The sequence below is a fragment of the Geospiza fortis genome, unplaced genomic scaffold (assembly GCF_000277835.1).
Source record: "Geospiza fortis unplaced genomic scaffold, GeoFor_1.0 scaffold194, whole genome shotgun sequence".
NCBI lineage: Eukaryota > Metazoa > Chordata > Aves > Passeriformes > Thraupidae > Geospiza > Geospiza fortis.
The window spans coordinates 5,700,558-5,720,074 of record NW_005054322.1 but is presented as its reverse complement, the minus strand read 5'-3'; the positions used below and the strand labels follow the sequence as shown (position 1 = coordinate 5,720,074).

Below are 19,517 nucleotides of genomic sequence, written 5' to 3'. Positions count from 1 at the left end.
TTGCTCATTTCAAAACCAGTTAAAATCAGAAATTCCTGAAATTATTTCACCTTTAGCATGATTTTCTTTTTCAGTAAAGTGTTTGAACTGAAATCAGTTGTGGCTCTAATTGATTTGATAAATGCAGAACAAACACAGACACTTTGTAGTAATTCTTTTTAGAAGGCCCATTTCTCAAAATGTTTTCAGAATAGCCCTTTAAAAAAGTTTAATAGTGTAAATTTTTTAAAAATATTAAGACACTGATGCAGAATAGCAGAATAGTGCTGCAGCAGTATTTGGAGTTTCGCTTCCCCGGCAGAAGACCTTATTTTCCCAAGAACTGAGGATCCATAATTGTGGGGAAGTTATGACAGGGAGGCAAGCTAGGATGCTAATGTCCTGCACGGTGGCTTTCTGGACCAGTCTCTGTGTGACGGGGGTGTGAGGGGTGTACCTCTGCCTTCAGAAGTAAGAAGAATCTGAATTTTTCTTGTCATTGCTTTTTGGTAAAGCTAGCTGATGGTAAAGAGGCACATTATAGAAATTATAAACATTACACTAATTCTTTTGTCAAGTGGAGTGTCTGTCATTTATCCCTCAGGTTTTCATGACACAACAGAGATATGCCAAGGTTTTGATCCTGTGTGCTAACCTATGCATAGGAATAAATTTGTTACTTTTTCCAGCAAGTCCAAGAGATTCTGATTAAATTTAGAACAATTGTTTTAAGGCTTGCATGTGCAGTGATGTCACCACACAGGCAGGGAGGGTGGAAATTGCTAATAAATAAATAATAACATCTGTTATATTTTATAAATCTTATGAATGCATAAATGCATGGCCCTGTTCAGCAGTGCCTTCAGAAGTGGACTGCACTACTTTGGACCTGGGAACAGGCGATCCCCCTTACTGCATTAGCATTGTGCTGTGAATTTGCTCTGGGCAATCCCAAAGAAATATATTCAGGCTTGGCTCAAGGCATTTCTAGTGGTGGTACCTCTTGTGTGCCTGGCTGTCTAAATTAGATGTTCCTGCTGTTGCCCAGAGAATTTGAGGAGAATATATTTTATTTCTTGCCTTTCTGGCATTAATTGCTCATTTAATTTTGTTTGGTTCATTGGCTTTTAGCAAAGCCTGCTGATGGTGAAGAGGCACATTTTAGAAAGTGTAAATATTGTACTCACTCTTTTGTTTTCCCTCTTGGTACAAAGAATGAATGTTCTTGTGCCCTGAATTAATGAAAGACCTTTGGTCTAGGAGCCTTATCTAATTAGGTAATCGTGGGCATATTTTCCGTGTTAGAAGGGACTTCATTTTATCCCAGAAACCCCCGATAATTTCATAGGAGGAACTGAAACAGCATTTTCCCTGTGCAGGAGCTGTGATTGTGCACATGGCCACAAGGATGCCTGTCTGTGTGGGCTGGTTACATGCTGGCTGCTGCACACAGGTCATGTTTGAGCAGCTTGTGAAAGGCAGCCTTGGCTGAGCCTGCTGCTACGCCGTGTGCAGAGATCAGCAGTGCCGGACGCAGTTGGGAAAGCACAAGGGATGCCAATTGGTGGGAAACATTTGAACTGGCAGGGAGAGCAGGTAGCTGAGTGCAGCAAGAGCCTATGTAAGGATCACAGGTTGCATCTGGGATTTCTTGATGAATGCCTAATAAGCACATGGATTAGACGGGCAGAACTCTTCCAGCTGTTGTAAATGTAGCTGAAAGAAGCGTGGCTTAGAGGACAACAAATAACTGCTCTCGTGAAACTTTTTTTTGGCTTTGCAATATTTAAAGTCCAGAAAAATAATGGAGAGAAAACTGGACAATAAAATGAAAAAGGAACTGTCCTACTTAGCTACTTTAAACGACAGAAACATATCCTTGCTGTCTATTCGTAAGCAGCAGGCAGCTCGTGATGTGCCTGAACTACTGATTATTGGTGAAAAGTCCAAGATGGCATCTCCGCCAAAAGCAAGCAGTAACTTGCAGAAAGAAGAGAAACTTTCGCAGAGTTACTCCATGGGCATGACAGAAGTCAGTACAGATGAAAGGCAGGTCAGTGTGTGTGTGTGTATGTGTGCATGTAGGGAGGGAAGTGGTGTTTCTGAACTGGTGAATTTAAAACAAAGCATGTTGTTGCATGGGTTGTATATTAAAGGAGGTTAAACCTTCTTCATCTAAATTGTCACGATCCCCAGCATGGATGCCAGCCCCATAACAAGCAGTACAAATGCAAAATCCTCTGGGGATCCTCTGAAAATAATCTTTGAAACGAGTTGTTAATGATGACTTATGCTGTAGAAGCTAATGAGCATTGTTTTAGCTCCACCTCTAATAATACAGAGTGGTGATTCTTAGGAAGGAAACATAATAGTATTTCTCCTTTTGAACTCCAATTGCTCCAGGAGTTTGAAGAAGCTCATACTAGTTTGCAGTAACAGAAATTCAGAAATATTAAAAAGTCCTTATTGTAGGTAAGTAGTTTATTTATATCTAGTAAGTGGGTGCTAGTAAGCTCTTGATAAATACATCTGTGCAACTTTTAAGAAAATTCAGCATTGTATATAACTGTGGTATTTTTGGAGATTAACTGCTGTGGTGAAGAGACTTAGAAAGATCAGTGGTGAAAGAAACATGATGAGGTTTATTCTTTTAAAAGAGTTTTGCTGTTTAAAATATATGTACACTGGACTAATGTAGTTTGGATCAGTGGATATTGTGAATATTTAAGGAAAAGAAACTGTCAGAACAAAGCTCAGTTGGTTGGAGCATGGTACTAATAATGCCAAGGTGATAGATTTGCTTCCTGCATGAGCCATTTGCTGAAGAATTGGACTTGATGATCCTTGTGGGTCCCTTCCAACTCAGAATGTTCTGTGATTCTGTGTGTTCATGTTCTTTGAAACTGGGTATGCTTAGAATGGTTCAAGTAGTGTCAGACTGGAGTGAAATAACAGCCAGAAGAGACCAAATATACCTGAAGTCTTTTTCTGCCTCGAGTTGCTTCTTGTATTATAAATGTTTGCAAGAAAACAGCCGTGACATAAATGACTTTGTTCTACCAAAAGATCTCTTCTCTGTATTCAGTTCACTGGGATATATATACTGCTTGTACTGGTGCTGTGAAGAACATCACAAAGAGGTTTGTCTTGTTTTAATTCTAAATTAGAAACATTTTGTTTACAGCAAGCTTTTTCCCTTTCCCATAAACCAGACTTGGTTTACACAGCTCCCTTTAATTTAAAAGTGCTTGTTAAGGTCTCTGAGGTTTGTTGACTACAGTGTAGGTGTCATTTCAGTAAAACTGGCTTCATCTGCCTAAATCTTTGCCTATCATCTGTACTGTTAGGGAAGCCTGATCCCAGGTGGGAAATAGCAGTCCCTTGGCAGAAGCATTAGTAAATCAAGTTAGTATTTTGGAGACAAAAGCCTTATAAAGGCCGCTTTGTAGTAATAATCTCATTGAATCTTGATATTCAGGTTTGGAAGGTGTTTTTTCCCTCGTTTAAGACTCAGGAACTGTTTGAAAAATAACAAATTGTGTTGTAAGTAGTTACTGAATATAGTAGCTACTGACATTTGTTAATCTTCATTCGGGAGACAAGGGGAGAAGGAACAATGGTTATGATCTAATACATTTAAACAATATGCTCTGATGAGATGCACTGAAAAATGTTAAGGAGGATGAGGATTGAATTTCTGGCTACTCTGTGTGCCAGAGTGCTGCTGTTACTGGCAAAAAATTGAAGACTCGTGACCTTTGATGTTTTTGTAGCTTCTCTGCCCTCATTTTGTTGTTCACTGTCTGCCTATAATAAACTGGGAAACTTCTGAAGCGTTTAATTATTAGTGTGTGGCTTTTCAGTTGTGTGCTGCTGCTGCCTGAATCCAAAGCCATGAATCAGGCAGTTGTGAAAGAAGGAAGTAGGGAAGGTAAAACACAGATAAGAGAATTCTTCAGCAGTTGTGCGCTCAAAGGTAAGAGGGCAATAATTGATTTCAGCCCACAGAGGTACAGGGAATAGAGCAGCCCAAAACTTCAGGACATAGTGGATGAGAGGTGCAGCGACCTCCTGCATTTGTGGATGAGCAGGCAGGGAGAGGCAGAGGGGGAGGTGCTGAGTGGGCCAGGCCCCATCTCCTCCCTGGCTGATTGCCTGGCATCACTTTGAGGAGCGTGGTGCTTGAGTTTTAGGATGTGAAAGTTGCTATCCCTGCAGGCCAGGCAAAGGAGGGAAGGAGAGCAGTGCCAGAGAAGGGGGAGAGCCTTGCTGGATGAGCAGAGAGGAGCAGTGCTGTGCTGGATCTTGGTGTGGGTGATGCTCAGGGAGCTGTGGAGTGTGCCTGTCACAACCTCAGCCTTGTGCTGCAGAGACCAGGGGTGTTATACTAGCATTTTGGAGGTGGCTGCATGTCTTGGGAAGGGGAAATGGGTAGAGGGATGGCTTTCCTGGTGACAGGCCACCCCATGAGGTGACCATGAAACACATCAATGGAGGGCATGGGGACTCAGCCAGGGGTGTCTGGTGGCTGGGCTGTGAAGCCAAGGAAGGCACAAACCTTGTGGAGTTCACAGCCATAGCATTGCATCCATTCTCAAGACATGGTTCACCATTTGTGCATGTGTGGGGGTCTTACCCAGTGCCATGGTTTCCGTGTCTTTGGGGTTTTTTCTGAGTTCAGTTGTTTTTCCCCTCAGATTTATTATGTATCCCTTCACTGCTTGAACTCTCAGCCTTTGCATATTTGAAAGGGAATATCCAAAATAAGGTGCCTGTTTTGGGGCACTGTGGGTCAGCGTGATGCCTCTAAGGCCTCAAAGCCCTCAATGGGGTGGGTTTGCCCCACCAGCCATACTCCATACCCCATAGTCCTGTGGGCTAGGACAACCTTTCCCGAATGAACCTGCCATGAACTCTGGATGCTATGATGCCAAGAGCTCTGTGCCAAACCAGGGCTTGAGACTTGGTGCTTCCAATCCAGCAGCATCTCCCTGTCCTGCTCTACCTCCATGCTTTCACAAAAAGTTAGTCCAGCCCCAGGGCATATTCCTGCTGGATGATCTTCTTCCTGCTGTCTAGAGGCAGTGCGAAAGGAGAGCATGAGCTTCTGCCTCTTCCAGCTGTTCCCAAGCCCTGCGTTGCCCCAGGACAGGCATGAGTGCTACAGCTCCTGTCTGGGATATGAGGGGTTGATCTTCATGCCTTGTTTCTTGCTTTGAAATCCTCATACTGGGACTTGGGCTTCAGGTGTCACACTCCTGCACATTTGCAACTCATCTTGGCTCTGGTTCAGAGCTCTCCTGTTGATGCAAGTGTTTTCCAGCCAGTACCTGTGCTTTCTTTAAAGCTGTCTCTGTCTACTACTGATTCTTTGTCAATGATTTCTCAGATTTCTTCAATTCTTTTGTACTGTTCATATGATTTTCATAACTTCTTTGTGTCAGGTTTCTTAGCTTTCAGAGTAGGGACTCACTCTGCTGTGTGCTTTCAGTTCCAACTTTTACATGCAGAACAAAGGAGGGAAAGAATTGGCATCATTTCACGTGTAATTATTTGCATATTCTTCACATAGATACCGTAAAAATATGCATGAGGGTGGTAGAGCAAACAGACTTGGTGTATACCTACCCTTAAGAGAAAGCCATTCTCCTTTGGTGTGGAGACAAAAGAGTAACTACAGCCAGTTCTTTCACACATTCCCTTCTGGATGTTGAGTCAGATCCATTTCCATTATTTTGTTCATATTTCTCTCTGGGCAGAGAAAGAGCAGAAGGGGCAATGCCTGAGACTCCCAAGCACCTTTTTGGGCATTTTTGGTGGTGATTGCTTCCCTGATCCTCTTGCAGGTAGTGTCTCTGAATTACCATACAGCCTCATAGATGCCATTTTATGTGTGGGTGTCAGCTGGTATGAGGAAACCCTTTTCTGAGACCCAGCATATGCCTGAGGAAAACTATGGTCACATTTCTGTATGCCTCATCTTTGTGTCCTTACATGAATCTGCTGTTTTCCTCTTGTCTGGTGTAGAAACACCCTTCTTGCAAATACACACATGTATGTATTTCTGCCTATTCTGTTTCTGGGTTTTTTTTGTTTTTGTTTTTTTTTTTTTTTAATCTGTTATAAACAGTACTAAAGGCTTTGTAAATACTTTGTACCTGTGCACATTTCTTGGTTTTGGGGGTAGATTCTTTAATGTTTTGGCACTTGTGTGGGTTTTTTTTAAGGGAAAGAAGCTTTTTAGTTTTCTTATATCCACATCCCCTCTCTATTTTTTCCTTGTCATTTAAAAATTTGTGTGCAAGGATTTTTCTCCTGCAGATCATAAACATCTGTTTTCAACAAGTAGCAAACAAAATATTTTTGCCAATTCTTCTGAATGTTGGGATAGCTTTTTATGCAAAACAAAAACCAGTGTCCAAGTTTTGAAGTTTCTGTGGCTTACAATGCATTGAAATAGTGAAATCAGTCCTTGCTTTTATGTTTTTCAAAAGACTGGATAATGAGAAATACCCTCTAATCTTTTTACATGATTAATTTGAATTGCTTTTATGTCATGGGGTACCTTGGAAAACTGAGACAGTGAGCATGGCGAGGGGAGGGAACACAGTGGCGGACATAAGGCCTGTGATGGTTCCAGAGTTTCATCTGCAAGTGGTGGCCAGACAGACAGTGAAGCAGGGAGTGGAGGATGCTCATCTCCTCCATTCATACTCTGTTTCACCAAAGGATGCAGAAGGCAAAATACCTTTGTCCTGCAAGCCAAAGTACATGCACAGGGTGAGCTTCTGTGACTGCCACACAGATTGCACCGGGTGTTTTTGATAAGAGCAGGCCACTGTGAGCAGTGTCCTTGGGGGACTGGGGACAGGGAAGAGGGGATGACAGACAATATCCACCTAACGCTTCTTCAGGCAGAATTTACAATCAATGCGAGTTTGAGTTTAGGCCACGTTTGAAATGTGGTGGATGGAAGACTGTTTTCAGAAGGGTTTTTTTCCCATACACATGGCCAGGTTATTATTTCAAATTGTGGGAAGTCACAACAATAGGAGGACACAAGAATGGGGGTGTCCTTGTTGTCTTTGTGCGGTGCTTAAACCAGGCACCACTTTCTCAGGGAAGTCTGATTAACTGTTAATGCTTTGTTTTGAAGGGAGGTGCTTGGGGCACATTTCCATATATGCTGGGAATTTCACTAACTTATGGGAGGGGAAATGCAAGGAGAGCAGTGTCCTGGGTGCTGCCAGGCCGATGGGAGAAGGAAGCAAAAGGGGATGCCAGGTCTAAAATATTCCTCTGACTCTTCCCCAGCATCCCTGGAGTGCAGCCATGAGGCCAAGCAGAAGAGGGGGAGCAGGAGAGAGAGTTTGCTGTCAGCATAGTTGAGGGGCTGCACCATAATCTTGAAGAGTTGAACTTGCTCATTCCTCCTCCTGTTCTAACAAATACAGCATAGAAAAGTCTGAAAGCAAATTTTTTGTATAAGTTTTTGCTGTTTTTGTGGCCCCAGACCTCATTATTCCCAAGCTGTCTAAGCGTGAGACAAAATCAAGTTAATGAATTTAGAATACTGCATCAAATGAACTGGATGCAGTCTAGTGTTACTAAGCAGCCTAAATGCTTCTCATCCATGCTGTGGTATTGAGAAAGTTTTCTTGTGGGTCATAGGAGCAGGATCTGCAATACTAAGAGTGATCCAGTGGGCCCTTCTCCAGGCTCTCCCTGCAGTAATGCCCAGCATCAGGTGTTTTATTGAATGTCAGAGAGCCCAAGGCTTTGCAGGCAAGAAAATAGATTTATCCTAGCAGCTTTCATCTAGATCTCTAGTATTTCAAGTTGCCTTAAATCATGGACATGAATTTTCATGTTCTTTCCATGAAATCTGACAATCTAGGACTTGCCCCTGCCCTTTTCAATCTTTCTCATCACATGGCTCCAGCAACTGGAGCTCTCAATACTTGTTCTGTAAGAAGCATTGGCACTTTAAAAAAAAAAAAAAAAAATTCATTTTCAGCTGAATTGAGTGCATTCAGCTGTAGAGTTCCAGTATTGCAGAGGCTGTGATCTGACTGAGAGATCACTTCTGGCTGGCCTATTTCAGTACTGGCCATCCTGAAAATCGGTGTTGGATGAAATCAGTGAGTTACTGTAGCACAATTTATAGTCCTAGGTGCCTCACAAGTAGGTAAATAAAATTAAACCATAGTGAAATATCTGCTTACAGTTCTGTGTCTTTCAAGGTCTTTGTTAGATACAGATTTCAGGTTCAAAGCATTATATATTAAATGCAGAGAGCCCAGGCCTTTATGTATGTGCAAATACCTCTTCAAATAACATGCAGCTGACCCTCCCTGCGCCAACTTGTTTCAGGCTTCTGGAAAAGTCATGATTCTGTTTTCTTGGGCTTTTTGGTTTTCTTTGTTTTGGTTTGAACTCCTCCTGGGAAATAGCAGGTTGGCGAAACTGGACCAGTTTATGACCTTTTTGGAGAGGCAGTCAGCACACTCTCTACTGTGATCCCCTGTGCCAGTGACTGTGCTCTGAAGAGCAGCTCAGGCTGTGTGATGGAAGTGTCCTGTGGCTGCAGAGAACTCAAGTTTTAAATTACTTGGTTGGGGTAGGAATATTGAGTCAATTCTGCTTTTATATCCCTAGTCAGTATTTTCTAAATTGCTGCTCCAGACACTGTCAGAAGCGTGATTCATCATCATGGGCATAACTCACTGGTAATATATTCAAAGTGTAAAATAATGTTGGAAAGGGTTTTGGCCATACAGACTAACTTGAGAGCACTTCTAGTATGTGCTTGAGAGCATATGAAGACTATTGTTGCTTTTATAGGGCTGAGGATACATGTATTTATTTTTACTTTTCTACTTTCTCCTTAGGCTTTGTCCAACATTGATTCTCCTCCTGGCTGTGAGCTGAAGCCTACAATGAAACATAATTTTGCTTTTGACAACATGGGCTATGAGGCGAGCTCTGAAACCATGCCCTCTCCACCTTCCCAAGAGCATATTGTGGTACTCAACATTGTGGGAATGACTTGCCAATCATGTGTGCAGTCGATAGAAGGCCGAATTTCCAAGGTGAAGGGCATTTTGAGAATTAAAGTCTCCCTTGAACAGAACAATGCTGTTATCAAGTATCGGCAGTCGGAAATAAGCCCTGAACAGATTTGCCAGGAAATTCTGGATATGGGCTTTGACGCCAACATAGCAGAAGAGAAGTTGACAACAGCAACTGTAAATTTTCCAAGCTTGAAAGAAGCAGTAGCTAAGCTTCGGGTAGAAGGCATGACCTGCCAGTCCTGTGTCACCAACATTGAAGGAAAGATTAGGAAACTGCATGGAGTGGCAAAAATCAAGGTGTCACTTGATAACCAAGAAGCAATTATTGTTTACCATCCTTACATCATTCAGCCTGATGACCTCAAGAGACACATCAGTGACCTGGGGTATGACTGCACCATTAAAAGTAAATCAGCCCCTTTGAAGCTGGGTGCCCTTGATCTCCAGCGCTTGCAGAATGCAAACCCCAGGGAGACACCTGCAAGCCTTGATAGTGATGGGCTGGACCTGCTGGTCCCCAAGATGGGTAGCACAGCAACAGTGACTGTACAGATAGAGGGCATGCACTGCAAGTCCTGTGTCAGAAACATCGAAGGAAATATATCAGATCTTCCTGGCATAAAAAGTATTAAAGTGTCTTTGGAGCATAAATGTGCTGTGGTACAGTACAGCCCTGATTTAATCACCCTGTCAGCTTTCCAGCAAGCTATCGAATCCCTTCCACCTGGAAACTTTAAAGTAAGCCTCCTTAGTGGTTCAGAAGCAAATAAAGCAGCATCTTCCTCAGGTGCTTTCACATACAATGTCGTCAGACAGCCGCCACAAGGCATGACACATGTGGCTGTTATTAAGATTGATGGCATGACCTGCCATTCTTGTGTACAGTCCATAGAAGGGGCCGTATCACAGAGGCAGGGGGTGCAGAATGTAGCAGTTTCTCTAGCTGGCAGTACTGGGACCATACACTATGATCCAGCTGTCACTAGTGGAGAAGAATTAAGAGCTGCCATAGAAGATATGGGATTTGATGCCTCTGTGCTGACAGGTAACAGTGTTTTTTCTTCTGTGGGTAGTGTGCCAAGGTGGGTCATGCAAAGTCTGCATTGAGATTCCTTTCTGGAGAGAAACCCTTAAAGCATCGCATTGACATTGTCTCTTCTGAATACCTGGTGTGATCCGACCTCACTTAGCAAGGGAGAGAGGTTTCAGCTGTAAGGCTCCTTGTTTCAGCCCTTAATAATTGCAGCAGTGGGTGTAAGAGCTGAGTTACATTATGAAGCCAAAGGCCTGAGGTACAGAGCCTTTCAAATAGCTCCATCCCCTTACCCCCTTAAGTAGGTTTCCTCCCATGCCTACAGGCTGCTGTAAGTAGATCTATCAAACCAAATGTTTATATTTATGTTCCAGAGTACTAAAACTTACAAACTTCATTAAGTATCTTTCATTTAAAACCACTTTTTACCTAGCTAAAACCTCTTTTTAGTGTCTTTAGCCTTTGACTTTTATTTCTTCAGTATTTTTGCCTGCCTTACTTCACTAAACCTTGCTTTAAGCAAGTTAAGTGGCAAAATGAAGATACTCTTTGGGGGGAACAGCTGCTTTTGCATGTCAGTTGCATCAGTGTATGCATTTTGTACATGTGCTCAATGTTTAAAAAGTTGTTTTGATGCACAAAGTCCTCTCTCACAAATTTTGAATGTAGCAATTTTCACCTGCTTCAACCAAACATATTTGCTTTGAAATACCTGATGCAGTTTACCTGAAATTAAGTAGTTTGATCACAAAAAAACCACATCCTATTCGCTTCTGTCATGGGTCCAATCCCTCTGAATCTGTGGTACTACTACAAATTAGGAGGGGCCTGTATGTGGTGGTTAATTATAATTTGTTTGGCTTATAATTTGTTGGTGGGAGAGTGCCAACTCCATCTGGAAAAGGAGGGACCCCCCTGTGTTTAACATGTTTGGAAACAACTCCTGCTCCTTTACACAAACCTCTGCCCAAGGGAGGTAGTTTGTGAACACATCTGGAGCTGTTGTGTGTCTGTTCAATATCTGGCAAATAATAAAAATGTTTGCAAGAGGCCTGTTTGTGTTCAGGTCTCTGGAGTGCTTCCAATTAGTGTTGGAAGTAAACAGTACAGTTTTGCAGTACTGTCAGCATGAATACTGTGCCATAAAGAGAAACCTGTTGAGAAACTTGTTGTTTTCCTTGTTTGAGATGAAGTGATATGAGTCCTGAATAGATGGCAACAATGACAGAGTTGATGTGACTGGACTACATTTACTGTGCTGGATAAGGAGCCTCTAGAGACCAATATATCTTTATCAAGTGGAGGTAGCTGACAGCTCTAGGCATTGAAATTGGAAGGAATCATTTGCCATCTGAATGTGGAAAGCTAGTTCTGTAGAGTTAGATGGTCATGCAAGTGGCACTGGTGAATATGTATTTTTATAAGCATAGTAACAACCTATATTATTTCCATATAGAGACCAAGGTTATTGTGTCACCTTCTAAACAACTGTGAGTGTTTGTGTGGTTGATAAATGTGACTTGTTTGTACTTTTGCGTCATCCAGTCACCCTGTGGAGAGCTCAGTGTATCGTGCATTTATTCCAGACACCGCCCCTGGAGAACACAGGTGCCAGCCTGATGGCAGCAAAGCTGCTGTGCAGTCTCAAGCTTCAGAGCCTCCTCACCATGGCAATTCCCCAGATGCTCTTCTAGACAGTCCTCACCCTGATGGGTCAAACCAGCTCAGTGGAGCCATAGAAGAAAAGTGTGTTTTACAGATCACAGGCATGACCTGTGCATCGTGTGTGTCTACCATTGAAAGAAATTTGCAGAAAGAAGATGGTAATAAATTCAAGATTCCTATAATGAGTCTAATGATAAGGGATGATGGGATGGAAAAGGTGTTCTATGAGATTAAAAGAAGGGGCTGTCATACAACATCTGGAAGTTAGACTTAATGCTCAGTCTTAGTGCTAACGTAACCATGTCACTGTTTAACTATCTTATTGCACTGGTGGGCAAACATGATGAACATACTTCTAGCAGGTTGTAAAGTGATAAAAAATTCAAATACATCTGAAGACAAGAACAGAGAAATGGTTGTCATTTAGTTTTCAGGGCCTTGTTGGTTTACAAAGCAATCCATCTCCTCCAGAGCCATTGAGAGCTCGGGCATGCTCGGGCATATTTGCACAAGCAGGTGCAAACAAATGTATGGCTCCACTGCCAGGGTGAGCTTAGGCACAGTGGTGTTTACTGGTCTAGAAGGCTGCAGGCTGAGGCTGCCTTTGCTCTGGCCATGTAGAAGATTAACAGATGAGCCTTAGCAACGTCTGATTTCATTTGTGTCAGCACGCCTTTGGGGGGTTTTGCTTATCGATTACTCTCTCCTCAGTCTCCTAGTGGTGGTCTCATTGCCTTGATTTAGAAATCAAAAAAGCATTAGCTCTTCAAAAGAATTTTTTTTGCCTTGTGATCTTTGTGTTTTGATTTTCAATTTTAATCTAGATTTCTGTGGGATTTTTATTTATTTAAAAAAATGAGGGGTGAAGAACAGGAAAATTAAAAGATATAGCATTGTGCTGTAGAGCTCATTCGAAAATAGTCTAGGGCAGATCTTTCTGCAGTGGATGTAAAGGTTACTTCCAAACATCCTTTTTGTCTCATTAGGTCACAGCAAAACTCACCTCCTTCCCCGTGTAAATCTTGCAATTCCTCTCATTGCTAAAGGGAAACAGTGTGGCTGGGTCTCTGTAAAAAACTTTGCTGTTGTGACTAGAGAAAAACACTAGAAGGAGGCAGAGAGAAATCATTAGGCTTATAATACCTCTAAGTTGTTACAGTCCTCACCGACAGTCACTTGTAATATTTTATTTTTCTTTCCCTCAAAGGAGCTACATTATCTAATATTTTTGTTATTGCCACTGCAGGAATTGTTTCAGTGTTGGTAGCACTGATGGCAGGTAAAGCAGAGATAAAATACAAGCCAGAACTCATACAGCCTCTTGAAATAGCACAGCTGATCCAGAATTTGGGTTTTGAAGCTACCATCATGGAAAATAATGCAGAAACAGAAGGGCAAGTGGAGCTTCTTGTAAGTCATGTGTATTTGAAATTATCTATTTGTTTTGGAAAAGTCAGGTCTGAGAGACTGATTTTCTTGCAAATAGCTTTTCTTGAGCAGTTGTGGCTTCAGCAGCTCATTTCTGGCTGGTGACACTTTTTTTTTATATAATTGCTGAAAAGACAAAATCAACTTGTCTTGGAAGGACCTATCCAAAAGCACTGAAATAAAAAGTGACAGTTCTATGGCCAGATTAGACTTTTTTTAGCAAGCAGAAATTAAACAGAAGTTTTCCATTAGGGCACTTTAGTACAGACTCTGAGTAACTGAGAATTTGTCCATAAATACATATTGCTAATGTTAAGGGCTTTGCATAGAGGTCTAGGAACTTTGGGTAAAATCAGTAAAATTAGTAAATTTCTTATTGCAGGATGGATTCCTCAAATACTATTTTTTATTCTCTGACAGATATTTACTGCAAGACAGAGAACATCAGTCTGCTGCTGTATTAATAGATCACAAAGTGGTAACATGCCTTATTGAAGCCACAGGAAAATTCAAGAGAGATGAAGTTACACACGCAGAATTTGGCTCTGGCAATGTTGATAGAACCAAATTAGTTATACTGTTACAGTTAATAGCATGTGAGTGCTACCATGCAAATATATGGCTGTGACTTTATCTGCTGTCTACACAATTTTATAATAAAAGTGGATAGTTATGTTCTCAGCTTTATATCATTTAAGACAGCTCTATAAAACCTTTAAAACCTTTAGGGTGAGGCCTTGTCTCAAGTAGACCCATAAATACTGGGTGAATGTGGAGGATTACTAACTACCCAAAATTGTCCTTTTTTTAGATTACAGGGATGACTTGTGCTTCTTGTGTTCACAATATTGAATCCAAACTCATGAGAACAAATGGCATATTCTCTGCCTCAGTTGCACTTGCAACTAGCAAAGCTCACATCCAGTTTGATCCTGAAATTATTGGACCTCGAGATATTATAAAAGTAATCAAGGTAGGCTTTGGAAATTTTTTATGTATGGACAAATACATGGTGAAGCTTAGAAGGAAATAAAGCAGCTGATATTTGAGAGGTTTCACTGATTTTGTAGATGCCATAGTTATTGCCATGTTTTTATGCTCTTGTGGTGAGGCTGCTGTGCTCCACAGGAATGCATAGACTCCCCAGCTGTTACCCTAAAAACACACACTAAAAACTACAAAATGAACCTTTTTTTATCTTTACCTGGCAAAAGTGTCATATATTCATTTCTTAGAATTCTATGTGTAGAATCACAGTTAATTCAGTGAAGTGTTGCTGATTTAGAAAAAAAAGGACTTTCTCTTGACAGTGACAAAGGCTGTAAAAGAAGTTTTGCCACAGCTCATGCCACAAGCATTACATATCTCTGTACACGCTTGCATCTATCCCTACAGCTTTTTGAATGGAAACAGCTTGTGATACAGCCTGATATTAAATGAAAAAATCCTGGTTTACCAGTAATCACACAGATCATAACATCTACTGTTTTGATGGCCCAGATGTGGACAAAACCCTTTTCTTTTTTGTCCCACCAGAAGGGAAGAGATCATACTGTGTGAGGTGCATGCAGTGAGTAGTCAGGAGGACAGTAGAGACTGTTTGCCTTCCATGCTCTAGAGTATTTACTCAGAAAAGAGCTGCTAGACCACAGAAATGATGCAGCTGCAGTTATTAACATGTTAACTAGTAGACTGTTCCGGCTGGCAGAGTAGATCTCTAAAACATACTTTGTCACAGAAGCATTTAATGATGCAGGTAGGAAGTTTAAGTGTATTGCTCTTGCAAGTGTGCTTTGGGTTTTTGTGTGTTTGGGCAGGAGGCATGGTTCTACTGCAGTAACTCACCCAAGTGACTCAAAGCTGGAGTTTTGCTTGGTTTTGTTTCTGGGCTGCTTTGCCCTGCAGTTTGTTGTCCTACAGGTTTCAACTAACTTTAGACACTTTAATTTTTAACTTCAGGTGTATTTATTAAACTGTAGTGTTAGGGACTTGCTCACAAGGTCGTCAAGCTCCCAGTGGCTTGTGCATTTTAACTTCCTTTGTGGTATGTCCCATATCTCCTGATTATTCCAGTGGGGGTGAAAGGGCATATATTTTTCTTTAGGAGGAGTGGAGTAGAATTCCACCTCTCAGTGGATCCCCATGCCTAAGAACTTGGACACTTACTGCATCTATACCCTGTGTTCATGTATAAGCACCAGAAGTCCTTTGCAGTCCAAATTTTGACTATTGACTGAAATATCCTCTCATTTTTGCAGAATATAAAAGTAAATAAGGGGTTGGGATTTATTAAACATGGAACACTGTCCTTTTCTGACATTTCTTCTAAAAGTAGTGTAATTCAAATATGTTGTAAGTAATACAGTTAGCTTCATCAAAACTAACTTATCTTTCCTTCCTTTTCAATAAAAAGGAAATTGGCTTTCATGCTTCTGTGGCTAAAAGAGCTCCAAATGCACATAACCTAAGTCATAAAAAGGAAATACAGCAGTAAGTATTTCTTTTCTCTCTCACTAAAGAACATGTCTAGATCATATCTTTTAACTCTACTCCCCCCAGCACTCTTCCCTGTTAATTAGATTGTTCTTGTGTAAAGCATATTTAATTTTACCATTCGCTGTTTGGTTCAAGTACTTTAATTGCTTTCATTAGTTTTAGTTTTTAACTGCTAGAAGTCTATACAGTTAAACATGTTGCAGACACTGAAGTTGTTCCAAAGTACTGGATCTTTGGAAATATCCCAAAGCTGTGCGTTAGTACAGTGCTAACAACCCCAGCGCTGCACTACCAGCACAGCTGGGCCTGAGTGGGGTGTAAAAAACCCATGGATTTACAGTTTTTCTTTTTCAGGTGGAGGAAATCTTTCTTATACAGCCTAGTGTTTGGTATCCCTGTTGTAGTCTTAATGATTTATATGCAAGTACCCAATGGTGAAGACCATGGGTCTAAGGTGCTGGAACAGAACCTCATTCCTGGATTATCTATTTTGAATCTTCTCTTTTTTATCCTGTGCACTTTCGTTCAGGTATGTCCATACTGCTTCCTAGGGGTTTGCTTTCTATTCATCTCCCATTTATGTGATCTGATGTGATAAAGACAGAAATGGAAAGATTGAGTGGATTAGGCCTGCCCTCTTGTCTGTACCAAATAAGCAGAACAAAGTGGCACTTTTCTTTTTTATCCTTTTTGTATTTATTCAGTTCATAGCTCTTCCTCCTGTCAAAGTTGCATCAGATAATTACCAAGTGGAGAAGGTAATATTAAAATAAAGAGATGCCTGATCATCTGCAAACTAATTGGCTAGCTGTAGGTAAATCCTTTCATTTTCTATGCCTTGTGTACTTTGCATTGCTGAGGAAAAGGATGATATTTGCTGGTTTTGAGAACCAGGAAGTGTGAATGAGAGGATGTCAATGGAGTCAGTCTCCTAGTAGACCTGAAGTTGTATCAGTATCAGATTTGCTTGGGTCAGCAATGCCTTCCCTTATGTCCTGCATGGTTTTAATTCTGCTCTGGGCAGTATTATGTACTCTGTGGTTACTGATCTCAATGTGAGTCTGTCCCTGCTCACACCAACAGTTCCTTGGTGGATGGCATTTTTATGTGCAAGCCTACAAGTCCCTGAGGCACAAGACAGCCAATATGGATGTGCTCATCGTGCTGGCCACGACGATTGCTTATGTGTATTCCTGTGTGATCCTGATAGTAGCAATCCTTGAAAAGGCAGAGAAAAGCCCTGTCACTTTCTTCGACACTCCTCCCATGTTGTTTGTGTTCATTGCACTCGGCAGATGGCTGGAACACATAGCCAAGGTAACTCATCTTCACACAAATGTTGTGTATTTATGATAGGAGTAGAATAAACTATTCAGAGGAATTTTGAATTCAGCTGTTTCTGGTGTAGTCTATAATATGAAAGGTTGTTTAGAGCTCATTGTGTTAAGTACATATCAGGATTTATATATCTCAATGTATTTTAAACATTAATCTCTGTTTCTTAGGGCAAGACCTCAGAAGCTCTTGCTAAGCTTATGTCTCTTCAAGCCACAGAAGCCACTGTGGTGACTCTTGGACCTGGCCACTCTATTGTCAGGTATGTATTTATTAATCAAATTCCCTTCAGCCTGCCTGGGTCACAGACTAGGCTTGATCCAGTTAACCTGAAAGCTGATAGCATAAGTAACCTGCCTATTCTGCTTGTCTTTTTCAGGGAGGAGCAAGTACCTGTTGAACTGGTTCAGAGGGGTGATATTATAAAAGTTGTTCCTGGTGGAAAGTTCCCAGTGGATGGAAAGGTCATTGATGGCAGTTCTATGGCAGATGAGTCTCTCATTACTGGTAACTTCCCTTATCTTACACAAAGAAGTGAAATCTTCTGGAACCCTTTATTTAAGAAAAGAGAGCAGACCCATCCCAAACACTGCTGTCCAAATAGCTGCCCACCTTAAGGGATGCTGTCACTTTGTAAGCTTGAATTCAAATCCTGCATCTGTGCACACCCTAAAAAACAGAAGGTTTTCCACTCAGTCTGGCCACTTACTAACCTACTGATGGGATAGGTAGAGTCATAACAGTATTGTCATTATTCCAGTGATCTGGCTGGAGTTTCTCCTGGAATATATTTGTAGAGATGATACCTTCTCAGAAATAAGTTCTAAAGGATGATGTGGAAATATTGATGCGATGCTGGAGTCTGTATGACAGGGCTCTCTCAATGAGCAAGGAGCAGGAAAGAAAGCCTCAAAATTTCATGTTTATTAAGGGTCACAGGACTTTTTTACATCTTCTGAAATTTTCATTTCATTTTGTAAATATAGTAAGGATTCAATGCATTGTACAATTCTTATAAATAAAGTAAAAGATATAAAAATTTGCATTGGCATTGGATTACTTGTTGTAGTTGGGAGCAGGGACACTTTTAGCTTCAGGGAATCAGTTGTTATCACTACCACTAAAACTAGAGAAAATAAAGATGTTCTAGAGCTAGTATTCATGCAGAGGTAGCAGGAGAACAGGAGCTTTTCCACAGAAAAACTTTCTGACTTTCTGGTCTTTGAAAACTCAGGGTCATGGAGATAAAAACAGATTTCTCAAACTCCCCTTGCTATACAAGGTGTTACTGGAGAAATTCCTAGAAGTACCTTTTCCAACCAATTTGTTCCTTGCCTTTTTGAGGGATGGTTTACTGAAAAGTTATGATCAAGGAAACAGCATTTCCTTTGAAATTAATCCTATAAAAAGGTTTATAAAAATATAACACTACCTATCCCTGTCTTCACCTGTCAAGAGATACCCAGTATGTGATTTCTGGTCATTATTACTTAGCCTACTGATTTTGCTAACATAGAATGAGCTGTGTGCTAATGGATTATGCTGTTAGGGGTATTGGCTCATTTATTCTTTCCTTTTCTTTCCAGGGGAACCTATGCCAGTCGTTAAAAAGCCTGGGAGCACAGTGATTGCTGGTTCTATAAATGCATATGGCTCACTTCTTGTTAATGCAACTCATGTTGGTGGTGATACCACTCTGGCACAGATTGTGAAATTGGTGGAAGAAGCTCAAATGTCAAAGGTAAAAATAATGGAGAAGAAAACCTTGATTACAGCTTTTGATTGAATAATAAAAAGATTATATGTTTTGATACTCATATACTTCAGCAAACTGTGTTTTTCCAGAACTATTGTGTATTTTCATGAACTCTGCATATTTATGTGTTTCAACCACAAACATGCAAATAACTGGGTTTATTTTTTATAGGCACCTATCCAGCAACTGGCAGATAAATTTAGTGGATACTTTGTTCCATTTATCATCATCATTTCAACTGTGACATTGATAGCATGGATCACAATTGGTTTTGTAAACTTTGATATTATTAAAAAATATTTTCCTGTAAGTAGTTTATTATTATAACTGGATTTTTGTGTTGGGAAATCTTCCAATGTAATTAACATGCTTTTTCTATGTAGGGTTTGATGTTATAATCACCCTGAGAGGAGCTCAGTTGGTTAGATAATAACACCAAAGTTGTGGGTTCAATCCTTGTATGGGCCTTTTACTTTAAGAGTTGGACTTGATGATCCTTGTGAGTCCCTTCCAACCCAGAATATTCTGTAAATACTTCTGTAAAACATGGTGTTTTCTACACAGAGCAGATAATGATGCTATTTAAAATCTCTCTTCAGGTATAAATGTATTTTTGCATTTACCCTTTAGTTCTGCACGGGGTTCTTACACATGGAAATTATTCACAGCATTTCTGGGCTAAACATTATCTATAGCTGCATTGCAAGGAGCTGAGCCATTCCTGTTATGTCTGAAATTTTTGTGGGCATTC

The 19,517-nt window shown here is 40.9% G+C and overlaps 1 protein-coding gene across 1 annotated transcript in view; it reads left to right on the top strand.

Annotated features, from left to right (window-relative positions):
- The first annotated feature begins 1,632 nt into the window (after positions 1-1,632).
- Positions 1,633-19,517, top strand: part of ATP7B (ATPase copper transporting beta) — a 31,272-nt gene continuing 13,387 nt past the window's right edge. The window contains exons 1-12 of the mRNA XM_005420785.2: positions 1,633-2,032; positions 8,871-10,098; positions 11,673-11,909; positions 12,998-13,161; positions 13,991-14,152; positions 15,593-15,669; positions 16,030-16,204; positions 16,759-16,992; positions 17,181-17,272; positions 17,390-17,517; positions 18,597-18,751; positions 18,938-19,072. Of these exons, the coding sequence (XP_005420842.1) occupies positions 1,784-2,032; positions 8,871-10,098; positions 11,673-11,909; positions 12,998-13,161; positions 13,991-14,152; positions 15,593-15,669; positions 16,030-16,204; positions 16,759-16,992; positions 17,181-17,272; positions 17,390-17,517; positions 18,597-18,751; positions 18,938-19,072 (3,036 nt within the window). The 5' untranslated portion in view covers positions 1,633-1,783. The remainder of the gene's footprint in view (positions 2,033-8,870; positions 10,099-11,672; positions 11,910-12,997; positions 13,162-13,990; positions 14,153-15,592; positions 15,670-16,029; positions 16,205-16,758; positions 16,993-17,180; positions 17,273-17,389; positions 17,518-18,596; positions 18,752-18,937; positions 19,073-19,517) is intronic.